Here is a 26,385-nt window from a genome sequence, read left to right on the forward strand (position 1 = left end):
CCAAACTTTCTTACATACGCTGAAAAACAGTTTGGGAAAACTGTAAAAATAATCAAAAGTGGCAATGGGACAGAGTTCATGTGTCTCTCATCTCTGTTTCGAGAAAAAGGAATCATTCATCAAACATCCTGTGTTGGCACACCGCAGCAAAATGGAAGGGTTGAGCGTAAGCATAGGCACATACTTAACGTGTCTAGGGCGTTAATTTTTCAAGCAAGTTTGCCAATAAAATTTTGGGGAGAGGAGATTTTAGCGGCGGCATATTTGATCAACCGGACGCCTACTGCCTTACATAAAGGACGCTCACCATATGAGGTTTTTCATGGGCGTAAACCTGATTACGATATGCTTCGTGTCTTTGGTTCTGCGTGTTATGCGCATCGTGTTGCAAGAAACAAAGACAAGTTCAGTGAGTGAACCAGGCTCTGTGTCTTTCTTGGTTACCCCTTTGGCAAGAAAAGATACAAAGTGTATGATATAGAACGTGATGAGTTCATCGTGTCTCGTGATGTTATCTTTCGAGAGGATGTGTTTCCTTTTTCACAACAAAGTTCATCACCACCTCCTTCAGTGACTCCTGTTGTTACGTATGATGAAGATTGGCAGTTTGAAATGCCTTCAGAAGTGAGGGGGAGCGATCTGAATATCGCTACTGAAGCTGGCGAAACAGGAGTTGTTCCAGTACCTACTGAAGTTGTTTCGATTGGTGACACTGGAGCTGTCGATACTGGAGTTATTGACACTAGTACTGATAATACTCCAGCTCAGGATGTTGTGGTGGCAGAGATAGAACGTGTTGAACCAGAGGGGATCTCAGAACAAGTTGGTAGTGTTCCTGCTTCAGAAGCTGAAATTGTTCAGGCACAGTCAGTTGAACAACTTGGTAGAGGACAGCGTAAATCGGTACCGTCGGTTCGTTTAAGGGATTTTGTTACATACAATACGACGGCGTCACAGTCACAAACCCATCACGCTCCCTCCGTCTCTCTTTCACAGTCCTCTACGGTCCAAGGTAATACAATTTATCCCTTGACAAATTATATCTGTGATTCTAAATTCTCACCACAACACCAAGTTTTTCTAGCTGCAATCACAGCTGGAGTTGAGCCAAAGCATTTTAAAGAAGCTGTTGGTCAAAAAGTCTGGGATGACTCGATGACAGTGGAAATTGTAGCTCTTGAAGATCAGCACACTTGGGACATTGTTGATCTTCCCCCAGGAAAAATAGCTATTGGAAGTCAGTGGGTTTACAAAATCAAATATGACGCTGATGGAACAGTACGGCGTCACAAATCTCGTGTTGTGGCTATGGGAAATAAGCAGATTGAAGGACAAGACTATAAAGAAACTTTTGTTCCTGTCATTAAAATGACCAACGCAAGTATGCGCTAGACATTGTTACTGATACAGGCAATCTTGGTTGTCAGCCTGCAGCTACTCCACTCGAGCAAAACCACAAGCTTGCCATTAGTACGAGCCATGTCTTAACAGATCCAAAGAAATATCGCAGGCTCATGGGACGTTTGATTTATCTGGTTCACACTCGACCAGAGTTGAGCTACTCAGTTCATGTGTTGTTGCAGTTTATGAAAAAGCCTCGCCAGGATCATTGGCAAGCTGCTCTTCGTGTTGTTCGGTTTCTTAAAGGTTCACTTGGACAGGGAATTATGCTTAGTTCATCGGCTGACTTGTCTCTGACAGTGTTTTGTGACTCTGACTGGTCGTCATGTCCTCTCACCAGGCGGTCTCTTAGTGCGTTTGTGGTTATGCTTGGTGATTCTCCGATCTCGTGGAAGACTAAGAAGCAGAAAACGGTGTCTCATTCTTCCGCTGAGGCCGAATACAGGTCTATGGCAGCTGCGTTGCGTGAAGTCAAGTGGCTTCGGAAGTTGTTAAAGGGGTTGGATGTCGAACAAAAGTCTACTCGCTTCTTCTGTGACAGTAAAGCTGCCATACACATAGCTTCTAATGTTGTCTTTCATGAGCGTACCAAACACATTGAAAATGATTGTCATGCTGTTCGGGATGCGGTTCAAGCTGGTCTGATTAAGCTTCACCACATTCGGACTCAAGATCAAGTTGCTGATATACTCACAAAGGCGTTGGGGCGTGCACAATTTCGTAACTTGTTGTCCAAGTTGGGCATTCATGATCCTCATGCTCCAACGTGAGGGGGAGTATTACGATAATCATCGTATATTATACTTTGTGATAAATATGATTAGTTAGAGATAATGTTTATCGGTTTGATAAGCCGACTTATGTGATGTATATATACTTTGCCTTGAGCACATTAATAAAACAAGTCTTATAGTTAAGTTCGATATCCTCTTCTACAGTATCTCTCTACTTAACAACTTGAACATATTACAAAGGCAACCAAGTGTTACTGTCAGGACTTTTGTTCCTAACCTGAGTACCTTCGGTGAGAAAAAATCAAGATTAGTACTAACAACCATATCTCGAATACTTGAACACTGAAAGAGCCAGCTTTCGGTTGACATCATTATTTGTTGTCACTTGCTACGCCCTCTACTTCGGTTCTTAGTTGTTCTCGAGTTTCCTCTTCTTTCTCTATCCTCAGGCTCGGACTACTATTGGGATGAGGAATCTGTGGAGAGTATGATGACTAAAATAAACCTCTGTGCGATACAGTTTGCAAGTCTTGATGGCTGTGTGTGAGAAGGGTTTGTTTAAGTTACCACTGCGTGAGTTTTGTAAGAGAGAATGTCTGATGAAAGAGATGTGTCTGAGGGTCTGTGAAAGAGTAAATGAGCTATGGATCGGTCTATCGGGTTTGTATCAGTCTCTATATCCATGAATCCCACGTACCTGGATGAGAAGAAACAAAGATATCAAACAACAGAATCTACCCAAAGTAAAAAATGAGTACTCAACAGTAGATAAAGGATGAATATATTGAAGAAGTATGTGGTTGGTACTTACTTGTCCGTTTCACCTGTCTCTAGATGCAAGACTCTGTTTCCACCATTGGGATTCATACAATTATGTCTCTGCTCCGCGCTTTTTGCCAGTCAGTATAAGCTGTCTCTTATACAGAGCTTTGTCCTAACATCCAACTGGAGCAAGAATGTGCACATCAATAAAGTATTCAAATGCACACTTAAAATGACATCAGTTACAAAGGAAGAGTAAACTTTTACCGATCACCCTCAGAGCTAACAGGAAATTATTATTATTATCTATTAACAAGTTGTACCTGTTCTACAACTTGTTGAAGCTGGCGAAAACTTGTTGCTTCAAGTGAAATGTCATCCACTACAAAGCTAACGCAAGAAATCTCCTGCATGTTTGATGTTTCCACTTTAGCTGAAGCTTTTATGTGGTCATTCTCAAGCCCGGTGTTTAGGGTAGGAGCAGCGTCAGGAGACACCATGGGGTTTGTCTTACTAGTCTTCCTGGTAGTTGCAGCAAAAGAAGGAAGTAAATCTTGCCCGGGCTGCAAGTTAACTCTCTTTCCAAAGCTTTTCCTACACCGTTCATCAACTGTTGGACCTTGTAAGCTGTTGACAGATTGTGCCTGATTTGATGATGTGTATGACTCATTTGACGCAGATGAAGGATTTGGTTGGTTCTCAGCTGATATTTGATCTGAAGGCTGCTCACAATTGTAATGTGAGTATGGAACACCTGGTTGCTGGAATGTGGAGGGAGGGCAGTACTGATTTGTGTCCACTCTTTCACTGGAGGTTCCACTGTGTTGTAAATTAAAACTGTTCTCGGAGTGCCCATCGTTTCTCCAATTCGGTTGATGAAGATGACCAGTCTGCTTCTTTTCAAGATCAACCTGTAAAACAAAAACAAGTGCACAAATATGAATTTCTGGAAGAGTATCAAGACTTTAGAATTAGAGATATTTATCTAATAGAAAATCCACTAGCCCTATAAGAAACCATAAACCACCATTGACGGGAAGTAACAAATTAAGTCATATCTAAACAGTTAACCTCTTCGTCCAGCATCAATATGTCCTTCTCCAGCAAACTTGTATCATATACATTTTCTGAAGAGTTTTCCTGAGCTGAACCACCCATAATGGTATACCCATTTTCATCTTCATTATTAGTACTGTCCAAGCCGAAAGTTGAATCACAGTTCATGTGGCATCCAAAAACAAAATAGTGTAAGCTAGCTTAGTACAGTGTTACCAAATTTTCAAAGAGAGTATCTAAATGTTACCTAAGCATATTGTCCACATCCTCAAAATTCCCCATGTCACCCCTCCCATAGAAGAGATCACGGCTTTCTTCATCTCCATTATTCATAAAACCGAGATTATTTTCAGCATCCGGAATGTTGTTGAGGGTATAAATATTACTGTTCCTGAAAGTAAGATTTTCTAGAGTATGCACGCTTATTAAGAATTTAATAAATGTTTATAATTTAATTTATTTTTTACTTTATTATACACTTTCCAACCATTGAAATTTAATCAATTCAAATATTCTCAATTAATGTTCTTCAAAAATATAAAAAAATACCTTGACAGTATAGAAAATCTATCTTTATGGAACAAGAAAAAAATTTAAAACATCTTACTTTCAGGAATGGAAGTAGTATATAGGCCATCGTTTGTAGCAGTTGGACTGCCACACAACATAGGATCCGCAGAACATAAATTCTCAACTATGTTGACGTTCCCACCGCTGATACCCTGATCCGAGATCTTTGTATCCTTTAATGTTGTATCCTGAACATCTTTGCCTGAACCCGCATCAAGAGAGCCACCATTATTTTTCTCAGGACAGGATTTTCTTCTTCTTAACATATCGCACTCCCTCTTGATAAATGTGGGGCTTTCTCGAGATGTTTGGCAGAAGAGACGATGAGAGAGAGCTTCCTAAACTTTTTTTTTCAATTTGAATTAATTATTTTTTATTGTTTTTGTTTCGGGGAGAGAGCAAAAGACAAGTGACCATGATTTCGACACGTGGCGACGCAATCAAAAGGTTTAACCGGCGGAGTTTAAATATCACAGAACTCGTGGACGGGAGGAGAGCAGTGGAGAGATCCGATCCTATCAGTTCCCGTGATATCATTGGTCCCAAATATCATTTTTATTGTGTTTTCACTCTCTGACGTTAAGTTTGATGGGTCAATAATCTCATTATAGCCCCTAAGGGTATGAAAATATTCTCATGTGACCCGACCCTCTTTAATTTATGTGGTCATATCTTTCATGAAATTACAGTCAATTGAATGATTGAAATGCTGGCCACCGTCCACCGGGAAGTTCACCGTCATTATATACACGGAGCGCATGCATGTATGTAACTAAACTACGACTTGAACAGAAACAAAAAGAAAAAACTAACAAAGAAAAAAAAAAAAAAAACTAAAAGCGCGTCTGTATAAATGGAAATAGTTAAATTAATTAAATAAATGAAAACGGAAACTCAAATATAAGACAGCTGTTCGGGTCATATATAACCACAGAAGTTGAGAGGTTCGTAACCACACGAAACAGAAGAATGGAAAAGCTGTCGTCAGCCAAAAAAAAAAAAAAAAAAAAAAAACTAAAAGCGCGTCTATATAAATGGAAATAGTTAAATTAATTAAATAAATGAAAACGGAAACTCAAATATAAGACAGCTGTTCGGGTCATATATAACCACAGAAGTTGAGAGGTTCGTAACCACACGAAACAGAAGAATGGAAAAGCTGTCGTCAGCCGCCGTAGTTCCTCAGCTCCTCCGCAACGTAATCATCGCCGTCGTCGTTTTCGCCGACGAATCTCTCCTCCAAATCTCCGCAAACTCCAAGCTCCTCGAGAAGCTCCGCCTGTTCCTCGTCGCATGCTTCCTCTTCTTCCTACGCTCGATTCCTTCCGTCGTCTCCTTCGCAAACTCCAATCCGACGAGAGGCTACACCTTCGCGGCGGAGAAGAAGAATAAGAAGCTCGAGATCGGAGACTGCGCGTCGGAATCGGGAATCGGTCGTGCGATATGGCAGCTGCTCTCGGCTATGAACGAAATCCCGGTGAATTCTAGAAAGTACGAAGTCGTTAGGTCCTTGGCGGAGAGACTAATCGACGAGAATCACGGACAAAACTCGTTGGCCTTGTTTGACTTGAACCGTAGGGTGTTAAACGCGTCGTTTCGTAGAACTCTAGGCCGGTTAGAGGCGGCGGTTGAGAGGAACCGGAGTGGACCGGTACGAAGTGGGTTAAACCGGGTAGTTAGAGCCGCGGTTAGAGTTGTTGGAGATGGATTTAATAGTTGGGGTGGGGAGGAGACGGTGGATCAGTCGGCGGAAACGGCGGAGAAGCTGGCGGCGGAGCTGCTTTGGTTGGCGGAGAAGATGGCGGGTTATGGATTCGTTGATGAAGCCGTTGAGAAATGGGCTTCGGCTTCTAACTTGGCTTGGCTTGCTCTTTGGTCTGAACCAAGACTTCAATGTTCTATGGTCCAAATTTCAGGTAATAATTGCTGTCTTTTTTATTTAGATTCGCTGTCTGAAAACAAACTACGTAGTCCCAATTCGTTAATTATTTTCAGTTTTCTTATATGAAAAAAATCGTAAATATGGTAAATAGAATAATATCTTGCCCATTTAAGAAAATAAAAATAAGAAACAAGATGATTCTTTTCAATTCAGAATATTCTTTTTGGGGTAATAATATATTTGACTTTTCAGAAATATTGTGTTGACTTTTCAAAAAAAATAAAAAAAATATTGTGTTGTACTTTAACGGTCGAAGTAGGCCCCACAAAACTAACTTGTTCTGATGATTTGGATCATTGACTTTTCTTTTGTGGGCTATCTCTATGTGAAGCCTTGTTGTTTAAGGAAGCCGCAGCAGGAGAAGAGAAGTGGAAAGATGTAAAGAAGAAGATGCTTGTCTCGTGGCTTCCGTTGCTGTGTCGGGCAAGCAATGGAGCGGATAAACCGGTTTTGAGAAGCGCGGAAAGAGCAGAGCTGGAGAAAGTGTTGGAGAAGATGATATCAGAGCTGGGAGAAGAGGAGCAAGAACAAGTTCTATCACTTTGGCTTCACCATTACACAGCCTGCTCTTCCTCTGACTGGCCTGACCTCAATGGCTCGTATGTTCGTTGGTGTCATTCTTCTCGCCAACTTTTGCTTTTGGACTGTGATGATTCACAAACCAAAAGGCTAACTAATTAGATTTGTAATATGGGATTTTCCTTAGATTTCAATATCACTTGTTGTCGGTAGGTAAGGAAAACGTATTATACATTTATGTGCATTGGAAATAGTCTATGTAGTTTATGATGATCAAGCCAAAACCAAATCCAAATAAATAAAAATAGGCACCAGAACCATTATATTCGTTCGATTGATTCAATATCGCTGAACTTAAAAAAGCGGATTAACGGTTGGAACAAGTGTATAACAAGAATTCTTGGAATTCCTTGGGGATTCTTGATTGGTGCTGAGTTAACTATAGTGTAAAGTCGTATTTTTTTGGTTTATAAGATTTCAAAGGTTTATCGATTCATAGACATATCGAAATTATTGTACGTCAAATAACACCAAAAGTTTTAGTTTCAGAAGAGGAAATGTCTAATGTTTTTTACCTTGAGAATTGATTGGATTGTTACGAGCAGAACGCGCGGGGCGTGCTTTAGAAGAAGCAATCTGTTATCGAACCGTTTTATTAGGAATAACTCAAGCATCTTTGAATACTCAAAGTGTTATATCCGAAACAAGTTTTCAAGAAACTGCTAGAGTTTTAGCAAAAGTTGCTCTTTGAGTCGTATCGATTGGTTGAAAGACCTGAAAGAAAATGTTGTTCTCTGCAGATTCCGTGAATCCGTTTTATTCGCTTTCTCCCAAGGTTGGCATTCTTCAACAATCGCTTAGACAAAAGTACTCGTTGTTAGGTTCACATGTGAGGTAGTCTTCAATGAGGTTGTCTTCAATGAGGTTGTCTGGGGACACGAGGTCATCAACGATCGTGAGCTTCTTGATCCCGTAACCAACTGGTACCAGTTTTTCTGCAACAATTTAAACATAATTTAAACATTCGATTGGAAACTGACCAACACAATCACTGCAAGCATAGACAAATTGAAAAATGGTAAATGATTTAGCTAGTGTCCTTGAATTTGTTTCACTCTCTTTTTTCTCTTTTCCAAATGAACTATATAGGGGACTTGTCCTGCATTAGTTTTGTTTGAGTATTTGTGTAGTTTAATCAATTTGTTAAAAAAGAGTATTAAACTGCATTAGGACAATCATGTATGTTAGATTTGTGTGTATACAGTATGATATAGTTGATAATGCATCTAAAGGAATTATTACTTAGTTTAGTAATACAGTATGATTAGTGATTTTTCCTATCACATAAATATTTTTATGTTACTTTTGCTATTCATTAACAATATCTTTAGCACCTTTAAAAGGAAAAGCTTTTGTGGTAGTTTTTTTTTACATGATTGATAATGCATCTAAATAAAGTTGATAATGCATCTAAAGGGATTTTCTAGATCACTTGGAAGGAAAACATTTTCATAATCCCACCGTGCTTTTAATAATCAATTTTTTCAGCTGCAAGAGAATATAAGACATTAAGATGTGAGTTACCTAAATCCACCTAAAAAAATTGAATTTTACATCATCAACCTTCGGACCAAAAAAATAATCTTATATTTATCCTCTAAAACAACATTGCCTTCTTCCATATAAATACCTAAAAATCCAAATTTTGTGCAATCTATATGTTTTGAGTTTTAAAATATGTTTTCTTTGTCTTGCTGCTACCTTATTGTATGATTTTCATACCTACATTTTTACAGTAGTTTGTTAAAAACAGTTATAACAAGATCATATTTTCTTAGAATTTTTAAGTGATAGTGAATCATAATTTTTAAAAACTTGATTGATGTGAAAGTGAAATATCAAATCAGATGGGTGTGCTTACTTTATTTTTCCTTTTGTTTTACATGACATATTTTCCTATAACAAGGTTTGATGTTTTTTTTCCATTAAAACATAATTTAAAATTATGATATATACAATTTTCAACTTTCAACCAAGGATTCAAAATGTAAACCAAACTTTTAATCACAAGAAAATTCGGATATATAATTATTGTGTACTTTTTAATTCTTGATACTGGTATTATGTCCTTCAACGTGGATTATTTCATATTATAGTTTTCATCGATCATAGCATCATCCTCGGGAAATTCATCAAAAAAATGAGCATAGCCACCCGGAGGAATGTAACAATAGCATCCTTCAATGACTTCCATGGGGAGAGTGGTAAAAACCTGACCTCTGTAAATAGACACAATACCACCATTGGGAAAATAAACGGTTTTCGAATCATGATTTACAGGCAATGCATAAGACTCGGCCCAGTTATAACTGCGAAATTAATAAGAAATAAAACATGGCTATCCTTAAGAGAATAAATCAGAGTGATCTGACCATCTCCATAGAAAACAAACGGAACAAAGTATATTCAACGATATAATGAATTATTTTTTTTGGTAAATGAGAAGGTGTTTGGACTTTTGGCCCTTATTCCCTCCAGTCAAGAGACGAACCGACGCTAATACCGATAACATGGCATCTTTTCCAATGAAAATCAAACTAGAGGTACAATGGAACCTACTACTCCAAACATTAAACCAAAGACTCAACGCACCGTTGATATATATATAGAATAATGAGATAATTTTAAAAGTTAATATCTTTATATATATATATATATCTAAATTTGAAATTTTCAACCAAAATTATGTACTGCCATACCTAAACCTGTGCCTTAAGTTGCCAAATGAATTTTTTCTCCAATCCTCGACAAAGTTGTTTTTAATGAATCTGTTGAATTTCTCTTTAACATATTTTATCGACGATCATTAACATTCTTACAAAGAAAAAGTTTATTTTGAATAGTTGAGAAATTTTATTAAATTTATCATCGTCTCTAGGTTCATGAACTGAGATCGCTCACTCGATTTCATCTATACATTCACTTGGAAATCCAAAAAGCAAACAAAACACAGAGGAAATTATATGCTTAGTAACCATAAACGAATTGATTTGGTTATTCTATGGTATTCCTCTATTTTTTAAATATTCTATAACAAAATTTTGCCAATTTACTTACCAAGCAAGTCCACTCCTCGCACACAAGCGTGTAATGGTCATCATCAAGAGTTTTAGATGTATCCAATAAGCTAATATATGGCATATTGAACTCACTATTTTTTCTTAGAAGCATATTCATCATAACAGCTCGATCATTGTTAAATGAAGTTATACTCAAAAATATATCACGTGGAATTGCGTAGAATTTAGATAAGAGCAGTATATGAAATATAAAAGAAAACGTAAAAGACTCTTCTTAGCGAAATGAAAAGAAGTAAAGAATGTATAACAAAACAAACATATTTATTTTTCGAACTACTTTTTATTTATCAATTTTTTTTAACATTTTCATAGTATTCAAAGGATTTAAAGACATCTCACACAGCATCAACCTTCTGCTTCTTCCATCTATACGCAGCTTCAAGAATCTTGAGGTTCGAAGCCTGCAACTCTTCAGGGAAGAGATAATCAGTGTACTCAACATACTCTACCGAACCGTCTTCTCCAGTTATTGCCTTTCTCTTCTTGAGCTTCTTAGGGAGCTTTGACTCTACAATGCTAACATCCCCGAGCATACCAAATCCCACCTCCATATTAAACCAATCCTCCAACAGCTTTGCCCTTTCTTCCTTCATCTCCGGTATAACGTCTTTGTAATACACGTAGGCTCGGTCAAAAACCGCTCTAGTGCGTCTGATGCACTCTTGTTTGCGTTCAATACCATCTTCTTCCTCATCTTCATCTTGTTCACCAGCTTCATACTTTGCAAAACTAACCCACACCTTGTAATGCTTCGTACGTTCCAAGAGTCGCTCATACAAAGCACGCCTCCTCTCTACCTCCCCTTGTGACATCTCAAAATCGATGTAACCTTTCCATACCAACTCGGGCAAGTCAAGTGTAGTCTGAGATACCGCAAGCTCGAATATACCTCTTGCTCTTTCTATTTCCTCGAGTGAACTCTCAAACTCAGCAAACTTGCACCACACGTAGCAATTATCAGGAGACCATACAAGATACCTCTCGTATAGTCTCCTGCATCTATCAATCTCTCCCAGCTGAAGTTCCATCTCGATATACTTTTTGAAGATCTTATCTTTGTTTGGAGCTATACCAATTGCATTCCCAAGTAACTTCCGACAACCCTTGAGATTCAGTTGCCTGATCTCAAACTGTGCAGCCAATAGCCATATTTTAGCAAAAGAGAAGCTTGCGTGTGGGACAAGCTTCAGACATTCTCTGTATACTTGACGTGCACGCTCCACATCTTCAGCTTCAATCTCCTCATACAAAGCATAGTTAATCCACAGATAAATGTATCTCCTCCAGTAACGCTTCTCATTAGCCGGTGGAACGTTAGCAATAGCCCTCTCGTAAACTTCTCTGACCCTTTCCTTGTCTCCCACGGAAGAAGCCTCCTCTTCCTCTAACCTAACGTAATCAAACCACGCATCATAGTTCAGAGGGCTCTTCCTCACTTGCTCCTCGTACTCAACCCTTCTCCTCCCGACAATGACGTCATCGATCCCTTCCTTGTCCCCGTACTGTTTCTCAAACGCTACAAACTTTCTGTACAGCTCCTCTCCTCTTCCGACACGATCAAGACCAAACTTGTAGATCACCCTAGCTCGTTCCACTTCGTTGCAACGCTCTTCGAACTCAGCAAAGGCCACAAAGAGGTCTTCGTCGTCTCCAAGATTCTTCACGGCGCGTTCGTACACGTCCCTCGCGCGTGCGACTTCACCTCCCTTCGCCTCAAACTTTGCGTATTGGATGTAAGAAGAAGGTTTGGGGTGAGAAAGGACAAACCTCTCGTAGACATCTCTCGCACGTGCTGTTTCTTGATACCGAAGCTCGAAGTTGATAAACGAGAGCCAGCCTTGTTGATCAGGTGACCACTTCATCCACCGCTCGAATATATCTCTAGCTCCGGAGATGTTCCCAAGCATCTCCTCCATGTGTATGTACTTGTACCAAAACTGGTCCACGCGCGGGAGAACCGTGACGGCTCGGTCCCAAACATTTCTAGCTGAGTTGAGGAACTTGTTCTTCATCTCGAAGTCTGCGTACTTGAGCCAGAGTGCATGGTTCTTGTAATCACGTGCCAAGGCACGTTCCCACACGCTTCTAGCACGTACATAATCCTTTTGAGACTCTTCCCAACGTGCGTAGTTTACAAAGACTTGTGTAGATGGTCCTGGGCGGCGGATACGGTCTTCATACTCCTTACGAAGGCGGAGTCTGTAGTCAGAAAGCTCTGTTGAGTCAGTGATGTTCTGCTGAGGTGGCAGGATCTGAGACTCTTGTCTCTCTCGAGCTTCTGTTAGGAGCTGCTCTGCGGTGATTTGGAGCGGTGCTGGAGTCTTGTTCTTGACTCGCGTTGGTCTTGGAAGCTTCACTTGTGTGTCTTTAGCGAAAGAAGCCATCGTGTTTTGTTTTTCTTTATTCTTCTTTGAGGTTTTCTGATATGAGAGACAAAGAGTGAATGAAGAAGAAAGAGATCGAACTATCTTCTTATATAGACCGATCATGTGAATGATTATTTCCATTTATAATTTGATTTTGGTTGAGAAAAAAGGAAAAACGTATTCGTGCGTTGTTTGTTATTTCCTTTTTTTTAAATGCTTCTTCTTTTTTTGCCAGATGTTTAATGCTTTTCCCTTTAGAAATTGGAAATAATGATAACCCGTCGATAAAAATCATTAAATATATAATCCTACACCAAATAGGTATCAGTTTAAAATTTTGGGGTCAATTTTGTTATCTTTATGGGTCTCGGCCCATTCAGTTTATTTGCTGAAAGCGGAGGAAGAAGAACAAATGTCTATCACTACGGCTTCACCATTACACAAGCAGTGGCGGAGCCACCTTGGAGGCATGGTGGTCAACTGACCCACATGAAATCATTAAATAAATATTTGTTCCTATGTTGTTATTGTGGTAAATTGGTCAAGATCATTCTTTTTGACCCATATGTCACAGGTTCAAGTCTTGTATATGTATTTTTTTTACCTGTAATAAATGACTAATGACCCTTATAAAAGTTAGACCTAGCTCCGCCACTGTACACAAGTTGCTCTTCCTCTGCTGGCCTAAACCTGACCTCAACTGCTCTTGTGTTCATTGGTGTCATTCTTCTCGCCAGCTTTGCTCTTAAACTGTGAAGATCCACAAACGAAAACCCTAATTAGATATGTGATATGGGGGTTTCTCAAGATTCCAACATCACATGTCGTTGGTAGGAGGTAAAGAAAACACATTATACATTTGTGTGCACTGAAAATAGTCTATACTAGTATTACCCGGCCCGTGCTTTGCACGGTCAATTAGTTTCACTGCTTTCCAAATTATCTGATTATAAATTTTTAATGATTATAAACATATTAATATAAACTATTATTTTAGTCTCATATTTTCTAAACCTAGATAACACATTGGCACATAAACTAAAATACATTGTATAAAATTATAGATTTCATAGAACATATTTAATCTATAAATGTATATAAAATGTGATTAAAATCTTTCAAATGAATATTATATGCACAAACGTTTTCATATTTGATTCATGCATATATCTGCAGCAAATTTCATAGGTAGTTAAGTAAAGTTCACAAACTTTAAAATAATATATACATAAATACTTAGTAAACAAATTGGAAGCTGCTCTCTCTACCAAAGCTTGTTATAATGGAATTTAACCGCAATCTCATTGTTCTAATACATTTTCAAGTTTTTTTATCAAGTTTTGTTTCACAAAAGCTTGAATTATATTTCCTTGCTATATAGAAATTATACACAAAGCTGAGTTTATCTATTTAAACAGTTTTGAATATCATAACTGTAAATGTGTTTACCTTTTTTCAAAAGAATATAGCTTTCACACTGGGAATAACTTTGTGAAACAAAATTCTGATTTTCCATTCTTTTGAGAAAAATCAAGTTACAAAATTGAAGTATAATTTGATAAATTCTTCAAAAAGAATCATAGAGAATTATTTTTTTAGGAAAATAGAAGAATGCAATAGAATAAGATCTTTGTCATAGTCAAAACTCAAATAAAAGGATAAAGAAGATGAAACCACAGAAAAAAAAAAAAGAGGAGACAAAAAATACTGGAAACAAAAGAAATTGACCGAATGTTATATATGTAGCAGTATAAGATGAATCAGTTATATTGGGAGGTTCTCAGTTTTAGAATGTGATGGTGATAGTTAGAGGAAAATAAGGATTCAACTTCTTGCAGTTACATATATCGAAAAAAAAAAATTGATATAATTTTGATTTTATTGATTTTGTAAAATAATGACATATCTCAGATTTTGATCGCTCAAGTGATTTGTGAGTATATAAAATATCGTTTATTATGGTCAAGCTATGCAACACCAACCATTCTATTCAAATGATTCAGCTAGTGTTCTCGACTTGACTTTGTTGCACTCCCTTTTCTATTTTCGAAAAGAATATATATATGGGGACATGTCGTACATTTATATGACTTTGGTATATTATGCGTGTAGATTAATCAATTTTCAAAATGAAAAAGTGAAAATAGAATCAACTTGCAAGCAAATTCACAAGGAAGCGATATTGATTGTATATATGGGATAGAGATCAGTCCGATAATTTTTTTCTTTGAGAGAATCATATTCCGTTTGATTTTTTCCAAACACTGTTTCCGAATTTATTCACGTAACATGTGGTAGCGTAATTGAATATATTATTACGTGGACAAATACACGTTCTACATTTCTTATTTTCAATGCGAATATATACAACAACGTTGTAATCTTCCTATAAAACCTCATCATTTGAGTGCATTTGATGTAATAAATTAAACACAAAAACAAAACCTCAACTCATGTCTAGCCAAAGAGAAGTACGATGCCGTTGCGGTAGATGGATGTGGGCTCCACCGGGCGCCGGTGCTATCCAATGCTCAACTTGCCATACCGTAACGCAGCTCCATTCGCTCGTTGATGCACTGCGCGGTGCGCACCGCATGATTTATGGGCTTCAACAGCTACGTAGACAATATCAACAACAACAACAACCGCCACAGATGATGATGGCTCAAAGGTCACCACCACAGATGATGGTGGCTCAACGGTCACCACCACAGATGATGGTTCAACTGCCACCACCACAGATGATGATGGCCCAACTGTCACCACCACCACCGCCTAGGCTGCTAGAGGCACTTCCCTCGCCGTTTGGGAAGAAGAGAGCGGTTCTATGCGGCGTGAACTATAGAGGGAAAAGCTATAGCTTGAAAGGTTGCATTAGTGATGCAAAGTCCATGAGATGTTTCTTGGTTCAGCATATGGGTTTCCCTGTTGAATCTATTCTCATGCTCACAGGTTCTTTTCTTTTTTCACTTTCCTAAATCCACTTTTATTTCCCAAAAAGTTCATGATGATAAGTCTGAGGACGACCAACTCAATAACTTTATAGACCCTTAAACAAAAGATAAAAGTTTAGACCCGAAATTTGTTTAAATTTATAATAATTTTAATTTTTTTTATAAACAATTCTTTTTATAATATTGGTGATGAAAAAAATACATTCACAGAAAATAGTTTTGTGAGGTCTTTTTCATTATTTTGTGTATAAAAATATATCTTTATAAAATAGCTAAACTCTCTTAACTATCAAATAAAATAGTTTTTAGGTTCTTTCATTATATTTTTGTATAAAATATATATTTATAAAAAAATTGGACCTTTAACTATTAAGATGCTCCAATGGTTGCACCCCTTGTCCCCTACTTAAACGGGCACTGATGAGTGTTTGCTGTTGTTGCAGAAGATGAAGCCTGTCCGCAGAAAATACCAACTAAAAGAAACATGAGAAAGGCAATGAGATGGTTAGTTGAAGGAAACAAAGCAAGAGACTCACTTTTCTTCCACTACTCTGGTCATGGAGCTCAGCAGAAAGACTACGATGGAGATGAAATCGACGGTCAAGATGAAGCCTTGATCCCTTTAGACCATGAGACAGAAGGAAAAATAATCGATGACGAGATTAACGAGATACTCGTGAGGCCATTAGTCCATGGAGCTAAGCTTCACGCTGTGATAGACGCATGTAACAGTGGGACTGTCCTTGATTTACCCTTCGTTTGTAGGATGGAGAGGAATGGTTCTTATGATTGGGAGTATCAAGGATTAGGGAGAATTTACAAAGGAACAGATGGTGGAGGAGCTTTCTGTTTCAGTGCTTGTGATGATGATGAAGCCAGTGGTTACACTCCTGTACGTTTTCAAAGACTTATAACATCATATCATAATACTATATATACATCTCTGTATATATATATTTTTTTTGAATACCAAAAGATCGGGACTGAATCACGTAACCCCCTAGGTCCAAAACCCTCTAGCACAATAGCTAGGATCTTTTTCATTTGAGTTAACGACCTCTGGTTCCATCTATATATTGTTAACTAGATCATTGTCCTTGTTGTAGGTGTTCACGGGAAAGAACGCAGGAGCCATGACTTATAGCTTCATAAACGCGGTGAAAACAGCTGGACCAGCACCCACGTATGGTCAGCTGCTTAACCTTATGTGTTCTGCGATACTCGAGGCCCAGTCTCGACTCACCTACACAGACTCCGATGAGTCCTCGGTATGTGATTAAACTTGTATCACTCACAAACTTGCATTGTTGTGAATGACTGAACATTTTTTCCTTTGCTTGCAGGAGCCACTACTAACATCATCAGAGAAATTCAACATATACGCGACAAAGTTTGCGCTCTGAAGGCAAAAATACAAATCTCATAATCTGCAAATAACTCGGAACATTGTCCACATGTACACCGACCTCTCTGAAGCAAACTTGTGAAAGCTTCAAAAACCTCTTCTTTGTATTATGAAGCTATGATATCTATAATATTATTTGAGAAGTCAGTTTCCTATGTGTCGTTCTCACGTTCACTCTCGTGATGGTTACTCTTAATGAATTAAAAATATTATATTTAAAATATTATTATTTATTTTTTTATTTAGTTTCCTTTTTAAAATTTTCCAAAAAACATATAAATATAATAAAGGAAAATTTTATAAAGTAAAAAAAAAAAGAAATTATATGTATATATAATATGATTTCATAAAAAAACAAAAATTCACAAAATAGTAATACTACATTTAAAAATATTTTTAAATAACATAAAATATAGTTTTGAAGTAATAAAATACTTTCTATATATCTATATTTTCTTAGATGAAAAATATCAATTTTTATATAATGTGATTTTATTAAAAACAATTTCTACAGATAATCTTAATATTAGAAAAAAAATATTATTTCTTTTAAACATAATTTTAAACAATACAAAAAAACTAATAGAAATATTTTTATATATCTATATGTTTTCTTAGATGATTACATAAAATAATTAAGTAACATAAACTGATATATGTTTAATTGACTAAAAATAGTTTATAATTAGCATTATTGAAATGTTTTATTTATTTTTCATATGTTTAGTTGACTATAATATCTTTCAATTACAGCAAAAAAATATCGATAAATTATTATTTTCAAATACAATCATTTTTGTTTACTGCTTATTTTTAAGAGATATTAAAAACTAAAAATAAAATTTTAAAATAAACATCTTTTGATCAAATAGTTACAAAATAGCTTAATGGGGTAGATATATTATATTATATAATTATTAAAGTTATATTTTTTTAATATTAAATTTGTTTTTAAATTTTATGTTTTTATGTTTGTGGAACTTAATAGAACCAAAGTCAAAATACCAAAGCAAATCTGAATTCTCATTTTTAAGATTATTTAAAATAAATTTCAGTTTTCATTCAATAAATCAAATGCATAAAGTTATTTAGAATTTATAAAATATTTTAATTATTGTAAATATTGATATAGGTTCATAAGCTTCCTAAAATGTATTAGCTACTTATGCATGTAACTTTCTATTGATCACCGCTTTATTTTTCTAATATTTTTTTAAAAAAATCAATATATTATTTGATAAATATTATGAAAAATATATGGACATTTCAACGATAAACAAAATTGATTTGACTTGATTTAATTATAATAAAAAATAATTATACTTCATTTTGAATTTGAAAGAATATATGTAACTCAATATACTCACAACATGAGTGACTCGACTAATCCAACTTATATCTAAAATCAAAGATTTAACTACTATAAGAATATATAATATTATAAGAATAGTAATTTATTTTATAAATATAAATCATAGGACAACTCAAAATGTATTAAAATGAAAATAAAATACTAACCAACTGTTACAATTTAGTTTTTTTTATAAAATTTATATATATGCATGAGGCTTCAGAATATTATCATTATATTAATTTATGTAATTTGGAATCAGACATTTTAGTTTATTTTTTATTTCATTCTAAGCACAATATATCTTAATTTATACATAATCTTCATAAAATATATTCACATATCTAATACAACAACCACATAAATGCAAATAAGAAATTAATCAAAATTTTAATATATTTAGAACAAAAAATGTTATAGTTGAATACATATAGATGCAATCCAATTTACCCAAATGATAACTAAATTGACCGTAAAAATAACAAAACCGATTAGGTATAACATATATAAAATCATATGTATAACTAAAGTAATATAATATTAATAATATAAATGATGCATACAAATTAATTTAAAATTAAAAATAAATAATAATCAATTATTATAGTATATTTACTTTAGAAATATTTATACCGGTGAATCACCTACTTAGTAATATACAAGGGAATCACTGATTCACTTATATTAATTGAATACGAAAAGAAGATGTATAGAGAAGAATCTAATAGTTATGAGCTTCAGGATACTAGGCCCATTATGTGCCAACTTCTCTCTCTTTCTTTTTAATAGACTGGCATAGTATTGAACCTCTCGATATCTGTTATATCTGTAGACATGAATTAGACGCACGCTAGACAATGGATTGCTTTCTTTTAATCGAACTATCGCCTAACTTTTGTAAATTACGTCGCAAAGGATAGGGAAGATTCCAGGAAAGTGGATTTTTTTTTTTTTTTTTTCTTTTTTTACTGGTTGACTCTTAGTCTTGGGGATAACGTATAATACATGCTAATTAAGAATGGTCGTATACTAAGACTAGTACATGTAGTGTGTAAGGGGTTGGTCTAGTGACCAAATCAACACGAAAAACTGGTCGGTCGATCCACGGCAGGATAACCTCTATGTTCGTAACAATATCTGATTGATTATTAAAAAATTAGCATATCTATTATTAAATATATTAACTTGATAACTTTGTTGGTTGTTAATTATTTTCTTCTCCATAGGACTTTATTATGCAGGTATAGACGGATAGACCCATATCGTAATGATACCACGACAATACTGTCACTAGATTTTTATAATATAATAAATATGTTATATTCTTGTTTTTTTTTTCTGTTTGGTTTAAAACTTTAAATCCTTGTGTGCGTAAAACACACCACAGTATAATATATATTCACCATGGTTACGTGCGTTTAGCTATGTTTGGATTATTTCCGTAATAAGATGCCCGAGAAGATCGTTTGGTTTGAATTTTGATGGGTAAGAGACTAAGAGTACGTGAGTTTATCTAGAATTAATACGAGTCGGATGGTCCATGTTTTCTTATATGCTACATTGAATTTCATTTTACAAAAAAACGAAAAATTGATTTTATAATTTGTTAGGTTACTTATAATATCCGCTACATCCAAATAAGCTGAGGCTGTCAGGTGAGTGATATGAAAGACAAAAAATGTTAAGGACTTTCACAATCGTTTGAAATTGTTCATATAAATCCAAATTCAGTTATGAAACAATAATGTTTAATTATTGCTTTGTAATTTTTCACTATTGAGCATGCCATTAACGTATGAAGCAAGTAAATAATTGATTTCCCCAGTTGGCATATATACGTAAACATAACACTTACCACGAATGTTGACCAAAAAAAAACTGACCATGAATTTTAGTCCAATAAATTATACTATTAGTTCATCTAAATATTATGGGATATTATTACTCGATCGACTTCATAAACAAAACAAATCCATGTTTTATAAGACATACTATACCTTACTCCTTATTGCATGTCACAAAATTAATACCCATAATTAATCAAAATATATACTCTTTAATACAAAAAAATCATATATAGGTTAGCCATAATGTGTAATTTAATAGGTTTGTGTCAACAAAAGTCAAATACCTAGTTTTAACATCACTATATACGTATACTTTGTTATGGTTCGTTCCGTAAAACCTTCACTGCATTTGATGATACTGATCATGTTATACAATTGGATTTTTTTCTATTACGTAAAGAATAAAAGGAAAATATTAAAAGACACGATTAGGGAAAGTGGGTCGGTCGACCAACAAAACTCCCTCCCCTAAAGTCAAAAGTTAGGAACTAGAGGGGAATGTGCGTTTTTAACACTTGTAAATTTTTTGTAGAATCATGTAAAATAAATAACAATAATTACAGATCAAGTCGGCCAACTTTGTTGACTAATTCCCCATATGCACGGCATGCATGGTCCCTTATTAAAAACTAAAATCGAATTAGCTTTGCTTATATGCACCAGGTAGACATCAATATTAACTAACAAACTCGTTTTATTTATGATCTAGCAACTAGTGGCCTAGTAGGCTACGTTACGGGTCAAATTATTTTCCAAATTCATGAAAGTTGAACTCCTTAACTTTGTTGTAGATTTGACAATGTATATCAATTGCAATAAATGAGTGTGTATGGTATAGGTCACGACGTCACGTCCAGAAACAGAGACGCCCTACTGAGAGATGTCTCGGAGAAGCTGATATAAAAATAATTAGGACAACATCAATATCTCGGAAAATAGTACACGTACAACACAAGATCGTGTTCGAAAGAATGACGTTGCACGATATGTTTCACCGTTTATTTTTTGTGTGTGGCTTTCCGTGCCGACTACTCAATCTCCCATCCGCACGTGAGACTCCTTTGCCTTCTCTTTTACACCTTTTCACTTATTTATTTTTTTCCTTTTTCCTTTACTTCTTTGATTAGATTGATTAGATATTTCGTTCTTGTTTTCCATTCTACTAATAGTTTTGTCGTAAATGTGGTGTGATTTTCATTCACTCCTCGTTAACCTTTTTTGAAAATATTGTAATACTGTGAAATTATATCTAAAACTCGTGACACCGGTTTATAGGTTCGATGTTTTTTTATCTTATCCAGCGACATAAACAGGATGTCTTGAGATGATGAGGTTAAAAAATGTACTGGTCCTTGTAAATTTGGACCGCATGTCGGCCAAAAAAATCGTTTGACTATGATATATTAAGCTCAACTTTTTTGTACCTGCAAATTAAATTGCTAAAAACGCTCAAATATTTCTTATAACGCCATGAAAACTGTGATCATTAATCAAAATTTAACTTGTATGTGATATTTTCACTCGACTCAATTAAAATAGAAATAAGCCTAGCTAAAAATCCAAATGGTGACATCAGAAGAAGAAAGAACAAAATGATGATTAAAGTGTGGTCATGATCCTATGAGTCCCACTATGTATATACGACAAAGGAAAATTTAACTCATGGAGTCTTGATATTCGTTGCTTCTACAGTTTACTATTCATTTTTCACATACAGCAGGAGTAAAATTTTAAACGTGTCAAAATAAATCGTAGAGGTAGCACCCAGCAGATCTAATAAGTGGATTGCCTCGAATCATATTAACCCTGTGTTACTCTTGAGTACTGACAAGTAGATAACGCCAAAGAAAATGATGTAAAAGGCCAATAATGGACTGTAAATAAGGGCGTGATTCAGTACTCATCGTGAAGGCGTATCTAACATCTTCTTTCCCCAGCTACGCGACTAATTTACTCAAGTGCACCGTATTTTTCTTGTGCACGTAAACTATTTATAAGTCTATATAATTGTACAAATGTATAGTATTTTTTCTATATAATTGTACAAATGTATAGTATTTTATACACTGTGCGTAGGTAAATACGTATGGCTCGTGTGGTGGTCCCCGCAGAAACCAGAGGTAGAGCCGTGTGGAGGGACCTCCCCCAAGTAAAACGATCACCACACGGTATCAGATCCCTTGTCACTTTCTTGAATTCAGTGGCGCCCTTTAAATCCAAAGGAACCTCCCCTAAATAATACAGAACTAAAGATCATTTGTTTTTAATAAAAAGTTGATTTAATCTTTTTGATTATTGACTAGGCTTTGAAACGCGTAATGACTTCTTTTTCTAGTACAGCCAAACAAGTATGGTGTCTATGTATTTGCTGCGTATAAGATCGTAAAGCCCGTCTTTGGGTCAAGTCGATGGAACCTATACTTTAAGCTGAATATTTTCTTTAAACATTTTTTGACAGAATTTCAGATTTGAAGATTCAAATTATCATGTTTATAATATTTCCATTTTAACAAAGCGGCCATTCTTTCTTTAGCCTTTGAAATTTCGGAACCAATACAAACCATGACCCATGATGTCATTATACTTGTACCAAAAAAATGATGCCATTATACTGAAAAAATAGCTAAAGCTTTTAATAGTGATATTAAACTTAGTTTGTTGGCTGCTGATCCATAAGAAATTGTTGGCATATGATTTGCTTAAAGAAAAACCAGTGAATAATTTACGAATTCGTTCATTTTAATTCATTTGTACTTAACACTATTATATAGAAAGGTAAGGGTGGACGAGACTGATGCTGGTTAAATAACAGAATGATATATAATTTTTTTGCAATTTTTAAAATAGAAGTTTTAGTTTTTATCCATTTCTTATACCTTTTTTTCGTCAACACAATTCTATTGATTTATACAAGGAGTTCATGATCTTTGTATTTTTGAACAGAGGAGTTCATGATCTAAACTCTGGTTTTTGACTATATAGAAGTTGAATGAATGTATGTATCAAAATCAGATAAGCTACATCCACTTTTTAAAACAACTAGTTGATGTAATTTATAGCCACCTTTTAATACTAGTTTTTGAGCTAGCTGTATTTTATACTAAGTTCCTTGCATTTGAATTTAGAATGGGCTTTTGCATTAAAACTATACTCGGTTTGTATTCATAAACTTCAAAAAAAGTTTTAATAGCTATGACTTTTGAGTCTATGACAGCTCGAACATAGAAAATTAAAAACTATGAAATGTACCTATCCAATTTAATTTATTTTTCAAGATTCATATATGTATATATATTTACATATTTAATTGTATTACATTGTCTATATTCATTATAACTTTATGCAAATGCGCATGGACGAGCATGTCTCTCCGCATGGTGTAAGATCTTATATATTAAAACAGAAGTCACAACCTTGATTCATGTGTGATTTTTTTAAAAATGGATTTAATTAATGGATCTATTTCTAGAAAGTCATGTTACATTTAATCTCTAATCTTATCATTTAAATTTTGGGCGTAACAAATTTTTTTATTGGGCTATCAATAATTGGATTTAAACAATAGATAATCTATTGGATTTATAGATAATATAATTTAAATAGATATAATTTAATGTTGTAATACTATACCTTCATATGTTAATTATTTAAATATTTGTCGATGTTAACTTTTAAATTTATAAAGCTTTTTTTTAATAAATCATATTATCTAATAATGATTAATTTTTACTATCTTGAACCAATGAAAACAAATTTTAAACTATATAGTTTATTTTAAAAATTAAACAAAAACTAAATGTTTAATTATTTACTCGATAATATAAATCTATGAAGCGAAAAGTTTAATTTCTTAAAAACTTTCTAATTTTGTGAAATGTTACAATATCTTTGAATATGACAACAAAACAATATTTTACCAATTTTTATATATATTGTTACGATTTTAATAACGAAATAATAATATGAAAATATATATATAGAAGAAGATACAAATACATGTGAAAGTTTGAAACAATCTATTCAATGAAAAATATACCGTAAATTTGTTATGTTTTAAAAATTGATAGACACATATATATTATAATATATATCAATTTAGAATTAAAAACAAAATATTTATATAAAAATAAATGAAAATAAAAATCAGCGCGGTTGCACGGATCGAGATCTAGGTTAAGTTTAAAACTTCTATAAAATAAGAGACTAATAACAAAAAGCATCACTTAAATTTAATACACGTTATGGAGACTACCACGTCACATTTGAAGCACCTTCCAGGCTGTCGAAGACCACTATCTTCCATTCAAATCTCTCCACGTGGCATTTTCGGACAGTGACATCTATGCTACAACAGCTGCCTCACTCGTCTACATTGGTATAAATACCTCCGTATCACACTTCATTCTATAAACCTCAAACAAAACCTCTGTTCTCTCTCTTACAATATCCAACTTCTCAATGGCTTATAATTACCGTTTTGCCTTTTTCCTCACCGTCCTCACCGCCCTCGCCGGTATCTCCTCCGCCGCGTTGGTCAAGGAGCAGCCGCTTGTTCTGAAATACCACAACGGCGCTCTCTTGAAAGGAAACATCAACGTCAATCTTGTTTGGTACGGGAAGTTCACTCCCACCCAACGGTCCGTGATCGTCGACTTCATCCGCTCGCTCAACTCCAAAGAAGCCGCAACCTCCGCCGCTCCCTCCGTCGCGTCGTGGTGGAAGACGACGGAGAAATACAAAGGCGGAGCTTCGACTCTCGTCGTCGGGAAACAGCTCCTCCTCGAGAACTACCCCCTCGGAAAATCTCTCAAGAATCCTAACCTCCGTGCTCTATCCACCAAACTTAACGGCGGTCTCCGTTCGATAACCGTCGTTTTAACGGCGAAAGACGTTTCCGTCGAGGGGTTCTGTATGAACCGGTGCGGGTCCCACGGATCGTCCGTCTCGACTTCGCGCCGCGCGGCTAACGGCGCGGCTTACGTCTGGGTCGGAAACGCCGAGACGATGTGTCCGGGATACTGCGCGTGGCCGTTTCACCAGCCCATTTACGGCCCACAAGGGCCGCCGTTAGTTTCCCCCAACGGTGACGTCGGAGTTGACGGGATGATTATAAACCTTGCTACGCTTCTAGCTAACACCGTCACGAATCCGTTTAAGAACGGGTATTACCAGGGCCCACCAACTGCTCCACTTGAAGCTGTCTCCGCTTGTACCGGCATGTTCGGGTCGGGTTCTTACCCGGGTTACGCGGGTCTAGTGCTGGTTGACAAAACTACCGGGTCTAGTTACAACGCTCGTGGACTCGCCGGGAGGAAATATCTCTTGCCGGCGATGTGGGATCCACAGACCTCAACTTGCAAGACTCTGGTTTGATCCAAGGGACGTGAGTATGACACGTGTCATGTTCTGGAAGAAATGAGGAGATCTAGATGACATCTATAGTCAAAACAAGTTGTAACTCGCGCTTGTATAATATATGCTTTCGGGTTTGGACTGTGGATAAAAGAGTCTTTGCTTTTGTCGTTTTGTTATGACGTGTAAATTATGTTTCTTGAATGTCAAGATATATGAATAGTATAAAATAAAATGATTTTGTTTCTACTGCTTTTTTTAAAAAAGTTAATAATGCACTTATTTAACATAATGAACTATAATGATTGAAGCTTATAATACAAATTTTATACATTTAAAGGAATCTAGCTTTTATATTTATGGGGTAGTATAAGATAATCATAATTTTATGGATTTTTAATGTTAAAACCCCTCGGTTAAGTTTGTTTTGGGTAAAAACTCTCAAACTAAGTATTTAATGAAAAAACCCCTAGACTAAGTTATTTAATGAATTAAACCATAGCAGGTCATAATTACCATTTCTACCAGTAAATCTTTAATTTAGGGGTTTCTACATTAAGTAAACATAGTTGAAAGGTTTTACCACTAAATTTTTTTTTTTTTAAAAATCAAAATTTTATAATATTATTTAAAAATTAGTAACTTTTTTTGACAACATAAACGAGAACTAAGTAATTGGACCGCGCGATTCAGAAAGCCAAACCGAAAGTATTGAATCGACATATAACATAGCTGAAGGAGAACTCCTCGCACCACTTGCAAGCTTGTCCGCCATAGTATTTTATGCTCTTGGAATATGTCTGATCCGGAAGTTAGGGAAGAAAATATTTAGTTTAGGGGTTTCTACATTAAGTAAACATAGTTGAGGGGTTTTACCACTAAAAATATAAAAAAATCAATTTTATAATATTATCTAAAAATTAGTAACTTAAATTTTCAAAATTAGCATTTTTAATTTTTTTTGTAAATATATGAGTTTGATGTGT

General features: G+C 35.4%; 4 protein-coding genes and 1 pseudogene across 4 annotated transcripts; 3 read left to right on the forward strand and 2 right to left on the reverse strand.

The window, feature by feature from the left end:
• Positions 1-1,566: 1,566 nt before the first annotated feature.
• On the reverse strand, positions 1,567-4,873 carry LOC106325605 (annotated as a pseudogene).
• A 687-nt stretch (positions 4,874-5,560) lies between these two features.
• Positions 5,561-7,274, forward strand: LOC106322747. Its single transcript, XM_013760874.1, has 2 exons — positions 5,561-6,439; positions 6,797-7,274. Exons 1-2 carry the CDS (start codon positions 5,674-5,676, stop codon positions 7,144-7,146), a joined length of 1,116 nt encoding a protein of 371 aa, XP_013616328.1. The 5' UTR covers positions 5,561-5,673; the 3' UTR covers positions 7,147-7,274.
• A 3,185-nt stretch (positions 7,275-10,459) lies between these two features.
• Positions 10,460-12,550, reverse strand: LOC106324581 (crooked neck-like protein 1). Its single transcript, XM_013762523.1, has one exon. It carries the CDS (start codon positions 12,506-12,508, stop codon positions 10,460-10,462), a length of 2,049 nt encoding a protein of 682 aa, XP_013617977.1. The 5' UTR covers positions 12,509-12,550.
• A 2,393-nt stretch (positions 12,551-14,943) lies between these two features.
• LOC106325322 (metacaspase-3-like) lies at positions 14,944-17,075 on the forward strand. Its single transcript, XM_013763361.1, has 4 exons — positions 14,944-15,442; positions 15,888-16,336; positions 16,551-16,712; positions 16,788-17,075. The coding sequence occupies exons 1-4, from the start codon at positions 14,944-14,946 to the stop codon at positions 16,845-16,847; spliced, it is 1,170 nt and encodes a 389-aa protein (XP_013618815.1). The 3' UTR covers positions 16,848-17,075.
• A 7,363-nt stretch (positions 17,076-24,438) lies between these two features.
• LOC106318868 (protein EXORDIUM-like 2) lies at positions 24,439-25,648 on the forward strand. Its single transcript, XM_013757023.1, has one exon. It carries the CDS (start codon positions 24,506-24,508, stop codon positions 25,418-25,420), a length of 915 nt encoding a protein of 304 aa, XP_013612477.1. The 5' UTR covers positions 24,439-24,505; the 3' UTR covers positions 25,421-25,648.
• The last annotated feature ends 737 nt before the right edge of the window (positions 25,649-26,385 follow it).

Source organism: Brassica oleracea, chromosome C2, assembly GCF_000695525.1.
Source record: "Brassica oleracea var. oleracea cultivar TO1000 chromosome C2, BOL, whole genome shotgun sequence".
Classification (NCBI taxonomy): domain Eukaryota; kingdom Viridiplantae; phylum Streptophyta; class Magnoliopsida; order Brassicales; family Brassicaceae; genus Brassica; species Brassica oleracea.